This window comes from Dipodomys spectabilis, unplaced genomic scaffold, assembly GCF_019054845.1.
Source record: "Dipodomys spectabilis isolate Male_0828 unplaced genomic scaffold, ASM1905484v1 ptg000015l, whole genome shotgun sequence".
In the NCBI taxonomy this organism is placed as follows: Eukaryota; Metazoa; Chordata; class Mammalia; order Rodentia; family Heteromyidae; genus Dipodomys; species Dipodomys spectabilis.
Window position 1 is genome coordinate 9,101,030 of NW_024870692.1, and position 17,112 is coordinate 9,118,141.

At 35.6% G+C, this 17,112-nt stretch overlaps 1 protein-coding gene across 2 annotated transcripts in view; it reads right to left on the minus strand.

The window, feature by feature from the left end:
• Arfgef1 (ADP ribosylation factor guanine nucleotide exchange factor 1) overlaps window positions 1-17,112 on the minus strand; it is a 114,453-nt gene that overhangs the window by 23,199 nt on the left and 74,142 nt on the right. For both annotated transcript variants that reach the window (XM_042666362.1, XM_042666358.1), the window contains exons 23-31: window positions 15,157-15,247; window positions 10,416-10,456; window positions 10,155-10,324; window positions 9,491-9,642; window positions 9,185-9,357; window positions 7,804-7,964; window positions 6,808-6,938; window positions 3,125-3,254; window positions 14-149 (exon numbers count right to left, since the gene is read on the minus strand). In XM_042666362.1, the coding sequence (XP_042522296.1) occupies window positions 14-149; window positions 3,125-3,254; window positions 6,808-6,938; window positions 7,804-7,964; window positions 9,185-9,357; window positions 9,491-9,642; window positions 10,155-10,324; window positions 10,416-10,456; window positions 15,157-15,247 (1,185 nt within the window). The remainder of the gene's footprint in view (window positions 1-13; window positions 150-3,124; window positions 3,255-6,807; window positions 6,939-7,803; window positions 7,965-9,184; window positions 9,358-9,490; window positions 9,643-10,154; window positions 10,325-10,415; window positions 10,457-15,156; window positions 15,248-17,112) is intronic.

The following is a 17,112-nucleotide window of genomic DNA, read 5'->3' on the forward strand; positions in this document are numbered from 1 at the left end:
GTTATAGACATACCTTGCTGCACACACCAGTATAGTTGAGCAAAAATATCATCCAACAGCACATCACTGAGTACTTCTAAATACTGGGTGAATACATCACAGATTGCATAAAGTGCATGATTGCAAGTTGTTGTCATCCATTCAGCTTTCTGAGGGGGGAAAAAGCCATTAAATGAAGGGGGAGAAAAAAAAGAAGGGCACACTATCCATTAACCACTGGAATTAAAAGGGAAATATCTATACCCAGGGTAAGTCTGATAAATCATCTTCCTACTTATGATTTTCCTATGTGGACTTCCACATAGTTGGGATCACTCTGTGATCCACTAGGCATAGTGTGAGCCACTATGCCCAGCTCAGTGAATAAGAACTCACTGATACTTTTGCTCAGGTTAGACTTGAGCTGTACTACTTCTGATCTCTGCTTGTAAGTGAACTATCATACCTACTGTCGTTTTTTTCTTAGCAGTACAGAAGTTTGAACTTAGGGCCTCACATTTGCTTGTGAGGTTGTTGTTGTTGTTGTTGGTTGTGCTTAGTCTTATGTTTTTGCCTGGGCCACTCTGAACAACCACCACAGTCCTACTTATGGTCTCCTAGTAGCTGGGATGATTGTTGTACATCTATCGCTACACACTCCTTACTGGTTCAGATTAGATCTCAACTTTCTGCCCAGACTGGCTTCAGCAATCCTCCCAATATTTATCTCTGATAGCTGGGAATACAGATGCAAGCACGTGGTTTACTAGAGCATCTTGATTTTAACACTTGAAACTTTTTTTTCTTTTTGACAGTACTTGAGTTTAAATTCAGAGCTTTTCACTTGCTAGGCAGGTGCTCTATACTACATGACCAGTGCTTTCAGTCCTTTGGGCTATTCTTTGTTTTGTGTTGACAAGAGAGCTTGAAGTCAGGACTCTGCATTTTTTTTTAACCTTTTGTGTCCATGTCTTAGAGTTTATTTTGCTTAGCATCATTTTATATGGTCATATGAACATAGCTATTAAGCTGTTCTGCTCATCTACTAAGACTGTCCTAGACATATACTAATTATTACGAATAAAGGAAACAATGGCACTAGGATCTATTTTCCTTCCTTCCTTCCTTCCTTCCTTCCTTCCTTCCTTCCTTCCTTCCTCCCTCCCTCCTTCCCTCTCTTCCTTCCTTTTCTTTCTTTTTCTCTTTTTCGTTGGTTGTGGGACCTGAACTCTGGGCCTGGGCACTGTCCCTCAGCATTTCAGCTCAAGGCAAGCACTCTACTACTTGAGTCATAGCACCACTTCCAGCTTTTTCTGCTTATGTGATGCTGAGGAATCGAATCCAAGGAGTCATGCGTAAGAGGTAAGCACTCTACTACTGAGGACTCTGTACTTTTTATTTGGCTCTTTCTGTTCAAGGCTGGTGCTCTATAACTTGAGCCACACCTCATTTCTGGCTTTTTGCTGGTTAACTGGAGGTAAGAGTCTCATGAACCATGATCCTCAGATTTCATGCTACTGATCAGCTAGGACTACAGTAGTAAGCAGCAGCTGGCCTGCTCTGGTTGTTTTTGAGGTAAGGTCTCACTTTTGCCCAGGCTGATATAGATGTATTTAGGCTTTTTGACACATCCAGAAAGGTAAGTGTGCACCACCACCATGCCCAGATTTTTCTGTCAAGATGGATATCTTTTTTTTTTTTTGTCTGTCGTGGGGCTTGAACTCTGGGCCTGGGCGCTGTCCCTCAGCTCTTCAGCTCAAGGCGAGCGCTCTACCACTTGAGCTACAGTGCCACTTCCGGTTTTCTGGTGGTTTATTGGAGATAGGAGTCTCACGGTCTCTCCTGCCCGGGCTGGCTTTGAACCGCGATCCTCAGATCTCAGCCTCCTGAGTAGCTAGGATTACAGGCGTGAGCCACCAGCGCCCGGCTAAGATGGATATCTTGTAAACATTTTCACACTAGTTGGCTTGGCTGGAATCTTGATCCTCCTAATCTCAACTTCCTGTATAGTAGGGATGACAGGCATTTATTACTATGCCCAGCTATTGGTTGAGATGGGATTTTTGAAAACATTTTGCTCAGGTTAGTCTTAAACTGTGTTCTTCTGAAAGTTTGAATAGCCAGTAACATGTATGAGCCACGAGCACCCAGCCTGTACACACTATGATTTTTGAAACAATATGCATGAGTAATCACAGCTGGCCTCACTTTATGATACTCACAACAGGGATTAGCAAAGATCTAAATAAAACCAACTTTCCTGAGGTATGATTACTTCAAAACACAATAAAAGCAAGGGTCATAACAAACATGACTAACTTAATTTTTTCAACACAGAGAATAAATGCAGAAGCCTGTTGTAATAGGTAGGACAAAAATGGGAAATCTGGCACTATAGTGCCAAACACATACTGGAATCGATTTCTAGTAAGATACTGAAATAAAGCAAATTTTACTTTGTATTCTATTCAATTCAGGATAAGACTTCACTATATAAAACTAAATAAAGTTACTGGGGTTTCATAGTTGGTATAACATTAAAATGAATGAAAGAAACTGAAAAGCAAAAATAATGTAAATGAAAGTTAAATTCACCTCTATTCCCAAATAATGTTCTTGTTTATAATTACAGTATTATTTCTTGTGCATTAGAGAAAACATTTTCAGGAATTCTTCTCAGTTCATTATGTTTAATTGGAAACACTAAAATATTTTGGGTAAAAATATTAAAAATTGTTAACAATCTGGAGGCATGGCTCAAGTGGTACAACACCAGCCATAAACAAGCAAATAAAGTGAGTGTGAGGTCCTGAGTTCAAGCCCGAATACTGCTAAAAAAAAAAAAAAAAAAAAAAGTCAGGCGCCAGTAGCTCATACCTGTAAGCCTAGTACTCAGGAAGGTGAGATATGAGGCTTGTGGTTCAAAGCCAACCCAGACAGGAAAGTCCATGAGGCTCTCACCTCCAATAAACTACCAGAAAACCAGAAGTGGTGCTGTGGTTCAAGTGGGAGAGCACTAGCATTGAGCTGAAGAGCTCAGGGACAGCGCCTAGGCCCAGAGTTCAAGCCCCATGACCCCCCCCCCAAAAAAAGCTTTTAATACTTGTTATACTAAATGAAATTATGAAATTTTGTGTTCTCTTACCTCTGTCTGTTGTTCTGGTAGTTTCATATTGTCAAAAATTCTGAAAACAATTCTAAATAAATCCTGCCACCAGTGTTTTTCATAAGTATGGCCGTATGTTTTCATTATTTCAAACATTACTGTTAAGCCCCTAAAATGACAAAATATAATCAGGAAAAGTTATAATACAAAAAAGCAGTCCCTTCCCAACTTTTACTGCTCACAAAGCTACTAAGAACATAAAGTTTAAAGCTTGTCTCTAAGCTGATCAATAGTTTTGGCAAGGTATCAGGATACAAAAGTAACCCACAAAATAGTAGTTTTTCTGTATACCAGTAAAGTGCAGACATAGAGGAAAATCAGGAAAACAATTACATTTGCAGTAGCCCCCAAAAATAAGTCTAGGAATAAACCTAGTCAAGAAAGTGAAGAACCTCTACAGCAAAAACTACATATCCTAATAGAGAAACTGAAGAGACCAGGAAATGAAAAAACTTTCCAGGTTCATGGATCAGCAACATGAAAATGGACATACTGCCAAAGGTGATCTACAAATTCAATGCAATACCCATCAAAATCCCAATGTCTTTCTTTACTAAGAGTAAACAATCTAAATATTCAAATGCAACTACAAAGAAGACCCTGAGTAGATAAAAGCAAAGCTAGGCAAAAAGAAAGCAAGTATTACAATTCCAGACCTCAAATTTTACTACAGAGCTGTAGCTGTCATAACAAAAACAGCTTGGTACTTGCATTAAAAAATAGGCTCAAAGACAAACACTCATACTTACAGTCATCTGGTATTTGACAAGGGAGCCAAAAATACATGTTGAGAAAAAGACAGTCTCTTCACTAATTTGTGTTGGGAAAATTAGACATCCCTATGTAGAAGATTGAAAATGGATCCTTGTATATCACTTTGTACTAATATCAACTCAAAACGGATCAAAGACCTCAAAGTCAGACCTATAACCTTGAAACTACTACACAGGAGGAGAAACATTAGAACTTACTGGCATAGGTAGAAACTTTTTGAGCAGAGCTCCAGGGGCTCATCAAATAAAAGAGAGACTTGATGAGTGGGATTGTATCAAACTAAAAAGTTTCCACCCAGAAAAGTATATAGTTACAAAGCTAAAAGACAGACTCCAGATCTTTATCTGCTATACATTTGACAAGAACTTACTTTTCAGAATATACAAAAAGCTGAAGAAACTAACGCTTCCCCCCAAATCAATAACCCAATTCATAAATAAGCTAAGGCGTTAAATAGAGAGGAGAAGGGGGGAGGAGGAGAAGGGAGGAGGAGAGGAGGAGGGAAGGAGAGTGGAAGGATGAGGAGAAAGAGGAGAAAGAGGAGGAAGAGGAGGAGGAGGAGAAGGAGGAGGGGGGGGGAGGGGGGAGAGGAGGAGGAAAGGAGGAGGAGGAGATGGTGGTGGTGGTGGTTGTCTTGGTGGTGGTGGAGGTAGTGGAGGCAGTGGTGGTGGTGGTGGAAGAGGTGGTGGTGGTCAATAAATAAAGGAGGAAATGCTCACAATCTGGCAATAAGGAAATGCAAATCAAAACAACATTAAGATTCCATTTCACCCCATTAAGACTGGCTATCATCCAGAATACAAACGATAACTAATGGTGGATAACTAATGCTGGTGAAGACTCCAGAAGAAAAGGAGCAAGAAACTACACTGAACTGTTGGTGGGAATGTATACTAGTACAACCACTTGGAGGGCAGTTGGGGGATTCCTCAAAAAACTAAACATAAAACTACTCTTGATCCAGCAATATTACTCTTATGCATCTACCCTGAATATTACAAGTCAGGACACAGTAAAGACATTTGCACATCCATGTTCATTGCTGCTATTGATAACAAGTTATAGAAACAGCTCGGATATCCTACAATGGATAAATGGACCAAGAAAATGTTATATATATGATATATATATATATATATATATATATCACATATATAACTTTACTCATCCATTGGAAAGAATATTATGCCATTTGCAGGAAAATGAATGGATCTAGAAAAAAAATATGTTAAGTAATGTAAATGAGGCTTAGCGAGACCAAATGGAGGATGTCTTCCCACATATGTCAAAGTTAGACTAAATTTTTAGGTCTGTATTTTTATATACATATACAAGGTTTTGTGCCTATGCACAAAAACAAAGAAAAGGATGGTATACTGAGGGGAAGAGTCCAATGATGTAACTCTTTTGAACAATTAATAGACTATTTAATAAATACCAGGAAGCAGAAACATGTTTGGGGGAGGGATTCTGAAAGGGGAGTTACAGGAATGGAGAGAGGAAGGGTGAGCAAATGGAATCATATTCAATGTACATACATCATGTAAAACTTGAACTATGTAACTTGAGGAGGGGAAAAACGGGGAAGAATGATGGAAGGGATAATAGTGATCAATAAGCACTGCACTCATAACCTGACTTTCAGAATTGTAACCTCTTTGTACAAATACTTAATAAAATAATAATTTGAGATAGTGGTGCTATACAATAAAAGATTTCTTAGCCTGTAACAAATTTAATCTTGCTTGAGAGGGCTTTGATGTAAGGGTAGGAAGGAGGGCGCATTCTTTTATTAAATTTCTATTACTGATTTTTGTATCATTCTATATTACTTTCAGAATTTAAAATTTTGATAAACATATTCAAGTAACTAACGATTCTTCCTGAAAAGACACTAAAAGAAATTTTATATAATATAAAACTAAATTAATAGTAGCCTTAAGTATTTGTTGACAGGCCGTTTTAACTTTGGCAGTCAAGACAAGAATACCAAGAAACACTTTCTTCATTAAGCTTATCAGGAATGCCTATGTAGTTAAAATAGTAGTGCAAAAAAAACCCTTAAAGGATTCAACTTCAAACAAAAAATAACTCAAAGTATATGTCTTAATATAGCATACTAAAGGCTAATTTCCAGAAGCAATACAATACTAAAATACTACATAATACTAAAAATGCATACCATATAGAAAAACTTGGGAAACTGAAGTTTATTAAAATTTTAAAATTAAATATATTTGGTAGTCAAAAGTACAAGGTAAGCAAAACTACTTACATGAAATACAAAAAGAGTATACTGAGTTCTTGTCCAGTTATATAATACCCTTTATAATGATCATATGCATCTATGGAATGTCATAATGAAACCTCTAATGATTTTTTTAAACATTTATTAGCATATATTAGTTGTTCAAGCACAGCTACATTGTAACATGTCCACACATATGTACAGATCAAACTCACTCCTATCACTCCCTTTTCTTAAAACAATTTCAACAGGTTTCATTGTTCTATTTTCATACCTGGAAATAAACTACTTTGATCATATTTATCCTTCTGTCAGCTCTTTCTGCTCTCAATATAAGAAACTCCTAATTTCTATAGTTAATATATACTGCTAATTGAAAATGGTGCTATAAATTAATAATTCTTAACACATTAAGTTTGAAGCTAAGAATAAAAGTAGACTACAACCAAAATTTAAGAAACTAATGTATTTACTTTTCATCTTGCTGTTTAAAAACAATTTTAAAACCATATTCATGTTTTTTTAATTTTCCAATTTTATAATTAGCTTTGACAAAGCATATGATGTGATGTTCTGAACTTCTTTGCATATAAGAAAAGTCAACTCTTCAAATACTTGAATTTCAAATACTGATTGTTACCTGGTTCTTACATCTAATTTGCATCTATTGATGATACAGGATAACTCAAAGAGAATAGGGAACCATCCTCTCACCCACACCCTGTCTTCAGGTGCCACATTCATGTCGTCACTTGTGTACTCCTTGAAAGCCTTCAAGAAGAAAACTTGGATTACTAACGGCAAACAAAACACACACATAGTCAGTGTTTTATTTCTCAAAAAAAGTATTTAAATGTTTAACTAATCAAGCGAGCAAGTAAGTAAGTAACAATGTATAAAAAGACAGAGTCTGTATAACTGCCCACAAACAGCACTAGAATGGAACCCAAAATTTTGGCTTTTCTTCAACTGTCATCCGTTCTCTGCATCCTATTATTTCTGGTTCTCATTCTTCATATTTAAATAGAATTCCACATAGCCACATTAGCCGCAGTGGAAAAGTATGAAGGTCAAATGAATCAATGTAGGTAAAAAGTACTAAGCACTTCACAGGTCTATGTTAATATATTGTAAAATTTTATTCTCAAATCTATAAATTCAGATATGTAAAATGACAGATTCTCAATTCAAATTTTGACTTCAGAACTTAAGCATACATTGATCCAGAGAGTTAGTCTCAGTGCCACAGAGCCACAGGCAAACTACTAACATTATTAAGGAATGGTCAAAAACACAAGCTGGGGTTAGAGCCCTAGTTCTGTTTTATATCCCTAAAACTATGGGCTAGCAAAACCTGTGCTTTAGTTTGCTTAGCTATCACCTATATTACCTGCCTAAAAATGTATTATCTATTTCATAAAATGATAGGAAGAGTAAGAAAATGAATACATGTTTAGAAAACACCTGATAATACCTTTAATATTGTTAAAATAGCTTTGGTTGGCAACATCATAAACCATACTTAACTAGTTTGGGATAAACTGAAAAATGCTTCATACCCTCAATTCCCAAAAAAAAATCAGATTTCAGACTAGAAATACATGTTTGGCAAAGTTCTGTTAACTAAATGTTTTACCTGAGGTCTTTCAGACACATATTTTGCACAATGGCGAATAAGTCGAATTGCTTCCATACTTGTGTCTGGGAAAGCTGCATTGCATGCAAATTCAGACAAACACTTCACTGCATCCTGGAAAGAATCAATGGTGGCTGGAAAGTGTTTTTCAAATACAAGGGCTAAAACAGAGAAAGATAAATCAAAGGTAACTATAAGTATTCAATTATTCTTAATTGTACCAAAATATGTCAATCTCCAAGATGTATGAAATTTTTTTTTTTTTTTTGGGGGGTCAATCATGGGGCTTGAACTCTGGGCCTGGGTACTGTCCTTCAGCTCTTCAGCTCAAGGCAAGGGCTCTACCACTTGAGCCACAGGGCCATTTCCAGTTTTCTGGTGGTTAATGGGAGATAAGAGTCTCACGAACTTTCCTGGCTGGGCTGGCTTTGAACCATGATCCTCAGATCTCAGCTTCCTGAGTAGCTGGGATTATAGGCATGAGCCACCAGCACCTGGTTAGATGTATATATATTTCTTATAAGCTGTTAAGGACTTTAACATCCAACAAACATGAAATTTAAGTCTGTCTTTATTGTTTACTTACATGTCCTGGTATAGTATGTCTGTTTTATCTACTTTATAAACACAACTGCTAATAAAGTGACTGGTACAGCGAAGTACTGAATCAACTTGAATATACACACAAAATTACTCAATGTCTCTCTCTCTCTTCTTTTTTTTGGCTTGAACTCTGGGCTTGGGCAATGTCCCTGTGCTCTTAATGGGAGAGAAGAGTCTGACAGATTTTCTTGCCTGGGCTGGCTTTGAACTGCGATCCTTAGATCTCAGCCTCCTGAGTAGCTAGGATTATAGGCATGAGCCACAGGCTTCAATGTCTCTATTTCTTGATGTACAAAATGAGGATAACTATTCTCACACGAAAGTATTACTTACAAATGTGTTATAAATTATAAATATCAGGTGCTCAAATAAGCACTTAATAAATGATGGCTTTGGTGATGCCATGATTCTTGATGCTGCCAATAGTCAACATCATCATCTTCTATAGAGGCTTTCCTCATAATTTTAATATTCCAGATCACTTACTAATTCTATCACCTTGGGCAGATTACTTGTTTCTCTAGGTCAGTTTCCCAATCTATTAAGATCACTTTAAAAAATAAAAAAGGGATAAGATACTAATATCATGGAATAGAGAAAATACATTAAAAATGATAGTGATATTATAAATACTGTTTATAATACAATTATGGCTTATTTTGGTTTTACAAATCTTGTAAACTTTAAGCCTGGTATTTAATTATTACTGTATTTAATTATCATCTAAACACATTAAGCTTTTTTTTTAATACTTGAACACAGTGAAAAGAACACTCACTGACAATGTGCCCTGTTGTTTGAAATGCAAGTTCCACTATGCTTTCATCTTGATCAGATGCAGCTAGGTGAAATACAGAGAAAATGTTCTTCCATCCAGACCGAATGTTAGCAGCTTGAGAATTTACCATCTGTGCTATACACCGTACAACCATATCTCGAATTGTTGGAGACCTAAAATTTCAATGTAATTGTTTAGATATGCATACCAATGAAACTCAACAGCCTTTCCCCCACTTATTGGTTCCCTCTGTCATGGAAAGTAGTAAGACTATTCTGATATTATTCAATTTAACAATCATAGTACCTGTTTCGTTTCATTATATGTTCAAAAGGTCTTAAGAAATCCTTCTGGAATCTGAAATTTGCAAGCTCCCCTTTCTCTAAAAACTTCATTGACAATTGCCTCAAGGAGTCTACTGCAAAAATAGCGACATCTTCATTAGGATTACAGCCAACCTGTGATGACAACAGTAACAACAATGTTACAGTAAAACTTTAATGTCAGTGGTGAAAACATATACTGCTTTTATTTTTTGCCTTAGAACAAACATGCTTCAAGATCTTTTTTGTTTCTTCTTTTCCTTCTTCCCTTCTTTCCAGTCTGGCTCTCTTGCCTGCCTGCCTGTCTGCCTGCCTGTCTTCCTTCCTTCCTTCCCCTCTCTTTCTCTTTCCTGTCTGTATTTTTTTTCTTTTTCTTCCTTCCAACTCCCGATCCCTCCCTCTTTTTCTTTCTTTTTTTGAGAAGTCTTGGCTGTGTAGCCAACTCTGGACTTGATCTTGAACTTGGGATTTCCTCCCTATCCTCCAAGTACTGGGATTATAGGTATCAGTTAACATTCTTGGATGTCTTGCTAAATTTAATTATGAAAAAGTAATAAACAATTGCTTGTCAGGAAAAAAGTTGTATTATGAGTAGAAAATTTAAAAAATCTCCTAAGGTTTTAGTACAAATAAATTTATTCAAATACCTTATTAAAGTGATCTCCAATAACTTCCCAAATCCGAGACCACTGCAATCTTATTCTTCCCATGTTATAATATGATATTTCTACTATTTTTTGTAGACTAAACATTCTTGGGTGTGTAGTGGAAAGTAATTCATCCATAGACACAGCACAGAGCCAACGAACAAAATCCACTACAACATAAATACATTAAATTTTTTAGTTCAATTTTAAATGGTCTTGGTTAAAAGTCAGTTTCTAAGTAGAATGAATACATGCACTTACCAATAGCATTTCCATCTAGCCTTGTAGATCCTGTGAATATTCTGGGGAGAATAAAATACGGTTTAGGAACTTAAAAAGTCTTACTTTTGCTACATCAATTCAAAAATAAGTGGCTTGGAATAGTAGCCATTTCTATCTGTTAAGAGGAGAGAAAAATCAAGTATTTAAATGAGTATATTTATTATTACTGCTATTATTTGGTAGCTTACAAAGGGGCTCCAATTCCATAAGTCAGGTTGTAAGTACACTATTTCTTAGTCAATACCACTCCTTCCTTTGTTCTCCCTTCTTATCCCCACCTGTCCCTACTCTCATGTTACACAGTTCCATTTTTATATAGTGTACACTGAATATAATGACTATATTTGCTCATCCTCCCTTCTTCCATTCCTATGCTGTCCCAAATGAGTAAATTTTCTACCTTACAGGTTAGTAATAACAAGTATATTTGGCTCTTTCTCCCTCCTACATTAATGTTACTAGAGTAAGTGTACAGTGCTGTAATTTTATTACTAAATTTATAAACACCATACAGATATCTTATGGGATTTAAAAAATAAGAAAAATATTATTTTGTAAAACCAATGAACTGGTAAAATATTATTAATAAAAGACTTCAATTTTTCATGATAATCTACTAGTTTATAAGCAAGTTCTTAAAAATTATATTCTATTTCTGTAAGTGATGCATATTTGATTAGAAAATTCAACAAACTGCTCTTGGTCTCAATTTAACCTAAAGAGGCTAACTCACTTTTTTTAGGGCATTCAAAAGTTTAGGGTTAACATACGCTATAAGCTTTGTCCAATCTGCTTTGCTAAGTTGTTTTTTTCTGTATTTCAGTTTCATAAAAGATTTTCACATAAACATATTCATCTTTCTTTTTTGTGAATACACCTATCCAAGGCTTAAATTTGAAACCTGGGCACACTCAAGGACAGTGCTCTAACACTTGGGCCACACCTCTACTTTTGGCTTTTTGTTAGTTAACTGAAGAGTCTCATGGACATTGGACATTCCTGCCCAGGCTAGCTTTGGACTGTAATCCTCAGATCTCAGGATCCTGAGTAGCTAGGGTTACAAGCGTGAGTCACTGGCGCCCTACCTCACCAATTTGAGCCGGGTGCCAGTGGTTCATGCCTGTAATCCTAGCTATTCAGGAGGCTAAGATCTGAGGATCATAGTTCAAAGTGAGCCCGGGCAGGAAAGTCCGTGAGACTCTTAATCTCCATTAAACCACTAAAAAACCAGAAGTGTCACTGTGGCTCAAGCAGTAGAGTACTCACCTTGAGCTGAAGAGCTGAGGGACAGTGCCCAAGCCCAGAGTTCAAGCCCCACAACCAAAGAAAAAAAAAGTCTGCAATTATATACCCATGTTCTAAGTTTTGTAAACAAGGTTCTGTGGCTGTTCACAGATTGAACAGTAGTCTTCATCTTAAAATGCATATGACAGAATTTACCTGATAAAGGAAACCCGAAAGGCAGGTCAAACAATAAACTTAAAGATAATTATAATAACACTAATAGCTACCACTTATAAAGTGAATATTATAAACACTCTACAACTAGTCCAAGTTAAATGGTATAGGGGAAACAACAGAAAATGACAATATAAACAAGAAAGCATTTACTTTTAACTGAGAAGAAAGTAAATGGCAAAATGTACAGGAGTAAAAAATAGAAGTAGAAATGGAGAATATCCAATAAGCTAAAGGTGGCAAAATGGTGGCAAACAATGGCCAAGGACACAGAGCTACATTCACAGTCAGGTTCTGCTGACTGAGAGTACAGTGGAAGTTAGTGATCCTGAAAATGGCATTCAAATCCCTACTATGTTACCCCAGGCAGTAGTCTACACTACTTCTAATGTTCTACTAAAGACATGTGGCAGAATATAACAGTCTTTGCTGGGATTTCACAAAATCAAATTTATAATTTTTCTATATGAAAAGCAATGAACACTATAAAAGAAAACAGGTTAAGAGTCTTGATTATTAATATTAGAAGACATGGCCTAAAAACTGCAAAGGAAGAATGAAAAAAAGAAAAGTTTGGCAACATTTTAAAGAAATAAACTGTATTCAATGCACAAACAGACTATATTCCTGGTAAAGTTTACCAGTGATTAAACTACAATGATCCAGAGTATGAGATAGGCTAGTGCAAAACAAGATGTGATATGTTTTAAAACTGTAATGAAAAAAAAAATCATGCTAAGTAACTTTTTTAAACTTTTACAAGTACAAGTAAAACATTACTGGACAGTCTATTTTGTACACAGTTTAGTAATATTTATCAAGTTTAACAATGCCTAGAATACTTTACTAATCCAGCAAATGCTAGATACTACCAGATTAAAAAGTCTAGCATTTTCTTAAATTCTCATGGTACAGAATTTCCACAAAAAGCAAGGAGATGAGAAAATCACCTTAAAAATTTTAAGTGGATTTTTTTTTTTTTTTTTTTGGGTGACGGGGGAGCTTGAACTCAGGGACTGGCCACTGTCCCTGAGCTTTTTTGCTCAAGGCTAGCTCTCTACTACTTGAGCCACAGTTCCACTTCCTTTGGATAGTTAATTGGAGGAAAGAGTCTCATGGACTTTTCTACCTGGGCTGGCTTTGAACCTTTATCCTCAAGTATCTGCTTCCTGAGTAGCTAGGATTAAAGGTGTGAGCCACTGGTACCTGACTAGAATTATTTTTTGTTTGCTAAGAAACAAACTATAAAGAATTTAAATATAGACTTAAGTCTCTCTTGTTTAGTTCTTATATTTGTAATAATTGACTATAATATTCAGAACAATAAATCTAAGATGGGGAAAAAATGAGTTAAGTACAGAAGTCTTCAGGGTGATGCCTGACAACCGGCTGTCTTGAGAACCAGTATTCAATGAGTTAGCTATTGTCCAGGACTGGAATACAAGATAAAAGTAAAATAATATATTCAAAGAGAAGTTTAATAAGATTGTGAAATCTATCACCCAAAATAAACACATACTAAATTAAAGAGTCACCTTTTTGTGATAAATTAAAACTTGAAACATTGAGATTTTGTATAATATTGGATAGGAGATTTATGCCTATAGAAATATCTAGAGTAAGCTGGAGGTAACAGTGTACTAACATAACTTGTACAATGTTTTCTCAGAAATGCCACAAATTCTTAAAAAAGGGAGACATGTATTTCGTTCAAGTCAGTTATACATAACCCTTGTACCAAACAATGGATAGAAGGTCAAATTAGAAATAGATGAGGTTGTATAAAGTTTATCATGGAAACAGAAGTTGTAGGAATAACACTGAACCTTGCCTGAATAAAGTCTCATAATGACTAAACGTATCCTCATTATTTAATAACATGGCTCTGAAGATATACATATATGCAGAAAGGTAGAGAAGAGTACACAAACAGAAACAGGTTGGCCTGATAGGTAGACAATCTCTCACTGCTCAAAATTCTCTATGGATTAAAGAATATAACAGTTATTGTAATAACCAAGACATGATTTATGGGAATCAAGACCTGTTTATGTAAGCTGAAGACACCAACAATACTCATCTCATGAGGCTACTGAAAGGATTAAATGAAGTAAAATATATGTGCAAAACATGTAAAGTGTCCTTTACATTGTAGGCATAAGAAATACACACCTTTCTTCAATCTTCAAAAAAAGGGAAATGATCCCACTACTTTAGAAAATAATAAGAAAGAAAAAAAAAATGCAGCAAGTGAAATTCAGGAATTATTTTTCAAGGAAAATATTCCAGAGAATACTTTCAGGGTCAGTAATTATTGAATATTTTAGTTCTTTTTTGGGGGGGGTTGGAGGGTCTGGTCGTGGGGCCTGAACTCTGGGCCTGGGTGCTATCCCTCAGCATTTCAGCTCAAGGCTAGCGCTCTACCACTTGAGCCACAGCACCACTTCCAGCTTTTTTCTTTTTGCTTATGTGGTACTGAGGAATCGAACCCAGGGCCTCAGGCATGTAAGGCAAGTGTTCTACCCACTGAGCCATCTTCCCAGCCCCTTTTAGTACTTTCTTAATGCAAAAAGTTACTGAAGTAAATAACAAGTCACTATGAGTCTCTAGGGCATTTGAAAGAAGATTATGGCATACACTTTTTGAAATTTCCATAAAAAGTAGTAAAAGCAAAAAAACTAAATGTCAGTTTTTCAACTGAGAAGCATTTATTCTGACATACCTAATCTTCAAATGAATACTACAAGATTAGTTCTATAGGCTGGGCAGTTTAAAATCTGAAATATTCCAAAGTAAAGTAATCACAGTATGTGATTTCTTTTAGAAAACAAAATCAATAATAATGTATATAATACACAATTTTAAAGTCCTTCCCAAAGAAGCTTATAATGATTTCCAGCAATACTTTCACTTGTATCATAATGCAGTTTTACATCATGTAATCATAAAGATAAATTACCCTGAATTTTCAGAGTGATAATAAGAATACATTTCTATACAGAAAATAAAACATTTATGGTTTTTTCCATCAAGATTAACACTCCCTAATACTCATATCTATTTTAATTTAAATTTTCATCCCATTTATTTCCATCCTATTCTAACAATGAAGAAAAAATTACAGTACTTCACTGAAATTGCAACATAACTCAATATAGTCTTATTTATTTTGGTAAAGTTTACCAGTGATTAAACTACAACTAAACATTGAAAAATTCAAACTGCTGCCATCTCAAAATCAAAAAGAAAATGAATACCTTACCTATCTACAGCAACAACAACACTTTGAGAACTGGTTTCTCCAATGGATTCCTGAATACTCGCTATCTGCTTCCAGTCCACATTTCCTCCAACTATCACACATAAAACAGAGTAATTTTAATTTAAAAATAATTCAGTGGAAAAACACACTCATAGTTCTAAAAATTAGTTCTAAAAGCATTTATTTTTTAAATTAAAAGCATCAAGGCTTTAAGTGATCATTCTTTTTGGCATCTGTGACAGGACAAATGTGTTTCATTAGATATACTAAATAATAAAGAAGACATGGTATAAGGCATGTTTACAAAAATCTCACAAATTAGGAGTTAATGCTATTAGATAAAATTAGTCTTAATATTTAAGAAATAAAGTATTATCTTCCATTTATTTTAATGATTCCTTTTGTGGATGAATCCAATTCTATATGTTAGAGTTTCTCTATTAATCTTCAATTCTCTTATTTCTAAATGCATTGAAAATTCTACCTGTGTGCTCTAAAATTCTCTCATTCAAAATATTCATTTACATTTTCCCTAGGTTCTGGATATTAGACAGTATAAAACATTATCTCTAGTTTTCAGATCCTTAATCTTAATATCAATTGTGGCATTTTTTTTGCTTCTCCATCATTAATTAATGCTTCTCCATCATTAATTCAATTAGTCACTACACCTTCTTTTCATCCTACTTAGTTTAGGCCCTCATAATTTTAATCTTGGATTTCAGAACCAATCACCAAACTGATTTTCCTCCATTAATTATTCCCTTCTCTTCTATCTCCTACCAAATTAGTACTAACTCAATACCTTTACTGTACGTACTTATGGGATAAGGTATAAACTCTTCAGCTTAACACTGAAGATACTTCCCCTCAACATTTTTAACTAGTATGTGTTACTATTTATGCTGTCTCTTAACTATTTAAAATTTACCTATCAAAGTCCAATTTGAGTTTACAAGAAGGATTCCTCTACATTATACTATTTATAGACAGTTCCATATAAATTATCGTTGCCTTCTCACCCGGATTTAAAGTTCCCTAGCCAGGAATCAGTGACTAATGCCCGTAATTTACACTTCTTGAAAGGCTGAGATTGTCTAGTCTAGGTAGAATGCTAATGAGCCTGTTATCTGAACAATGTGGGAAGCTGAAATTGAGAAGACCAGTTCTAGGACAGTCCTGGCAGACCAGTCTTCAAGACTCTATCTCAATAGAAAGAAGTTGAGTATAGTGGTATACACTTATCATCTCAACTCTGACAGCAAACCTAATACAGGTTAAGTGAATTATAGTCCAGGTGTACATCTGGGCAGGAAAGAAGACTACGTCAAAAATAACCAGTGCAAAAAAGTGTTGGAGGTATCATTTAGTGATAGAGGCTAGCGAGAATGAGTCACTGATTTTGGCTGCCAGCACCACCTAAACAAAAACTTCCTCAATGTTAGGAGACTAGGGTGTGTGTGTTTGTATTTATATTTCTTTTATATTCAAAGGTCAAGTCTAAACTTTGCTTCTTCCTTACTGAAACAATTATTTATGACTAAAAATGTACTGACAGAATATTTTGTAACTATGTTAACATTTTCTTTTGTTTTCTTGGTTTAAATATGGGTATTTTCTAGTCCTCTGAACATTCAGGAAATTTCTGTACTGGCAGAAGAGTAAGGACTATGTCTTTAAAAAATGTATAGAACATAGAGCCGGGCGCTGGTGGCTCACGCCTGTAATCCTAGCTACTCAGGAGGCTGAGATCTGAGGATCGCGGTTCAAAGCCAGACTGGGCAGGAAAGACCGTGAGACTCCTATCTCCAATAAACCACCAGAAAACCGGAAGTGGCGCTGTAGCTCAAGTGGTAGAGCGCTCGCCTTGAGCTGAAGAGCTGAGGGACAGCGCCCAGGCCCAGAGTTCAAGCCCCACGACCGACAAAAAAAATAAATAAATAAAAGAAAAAATGT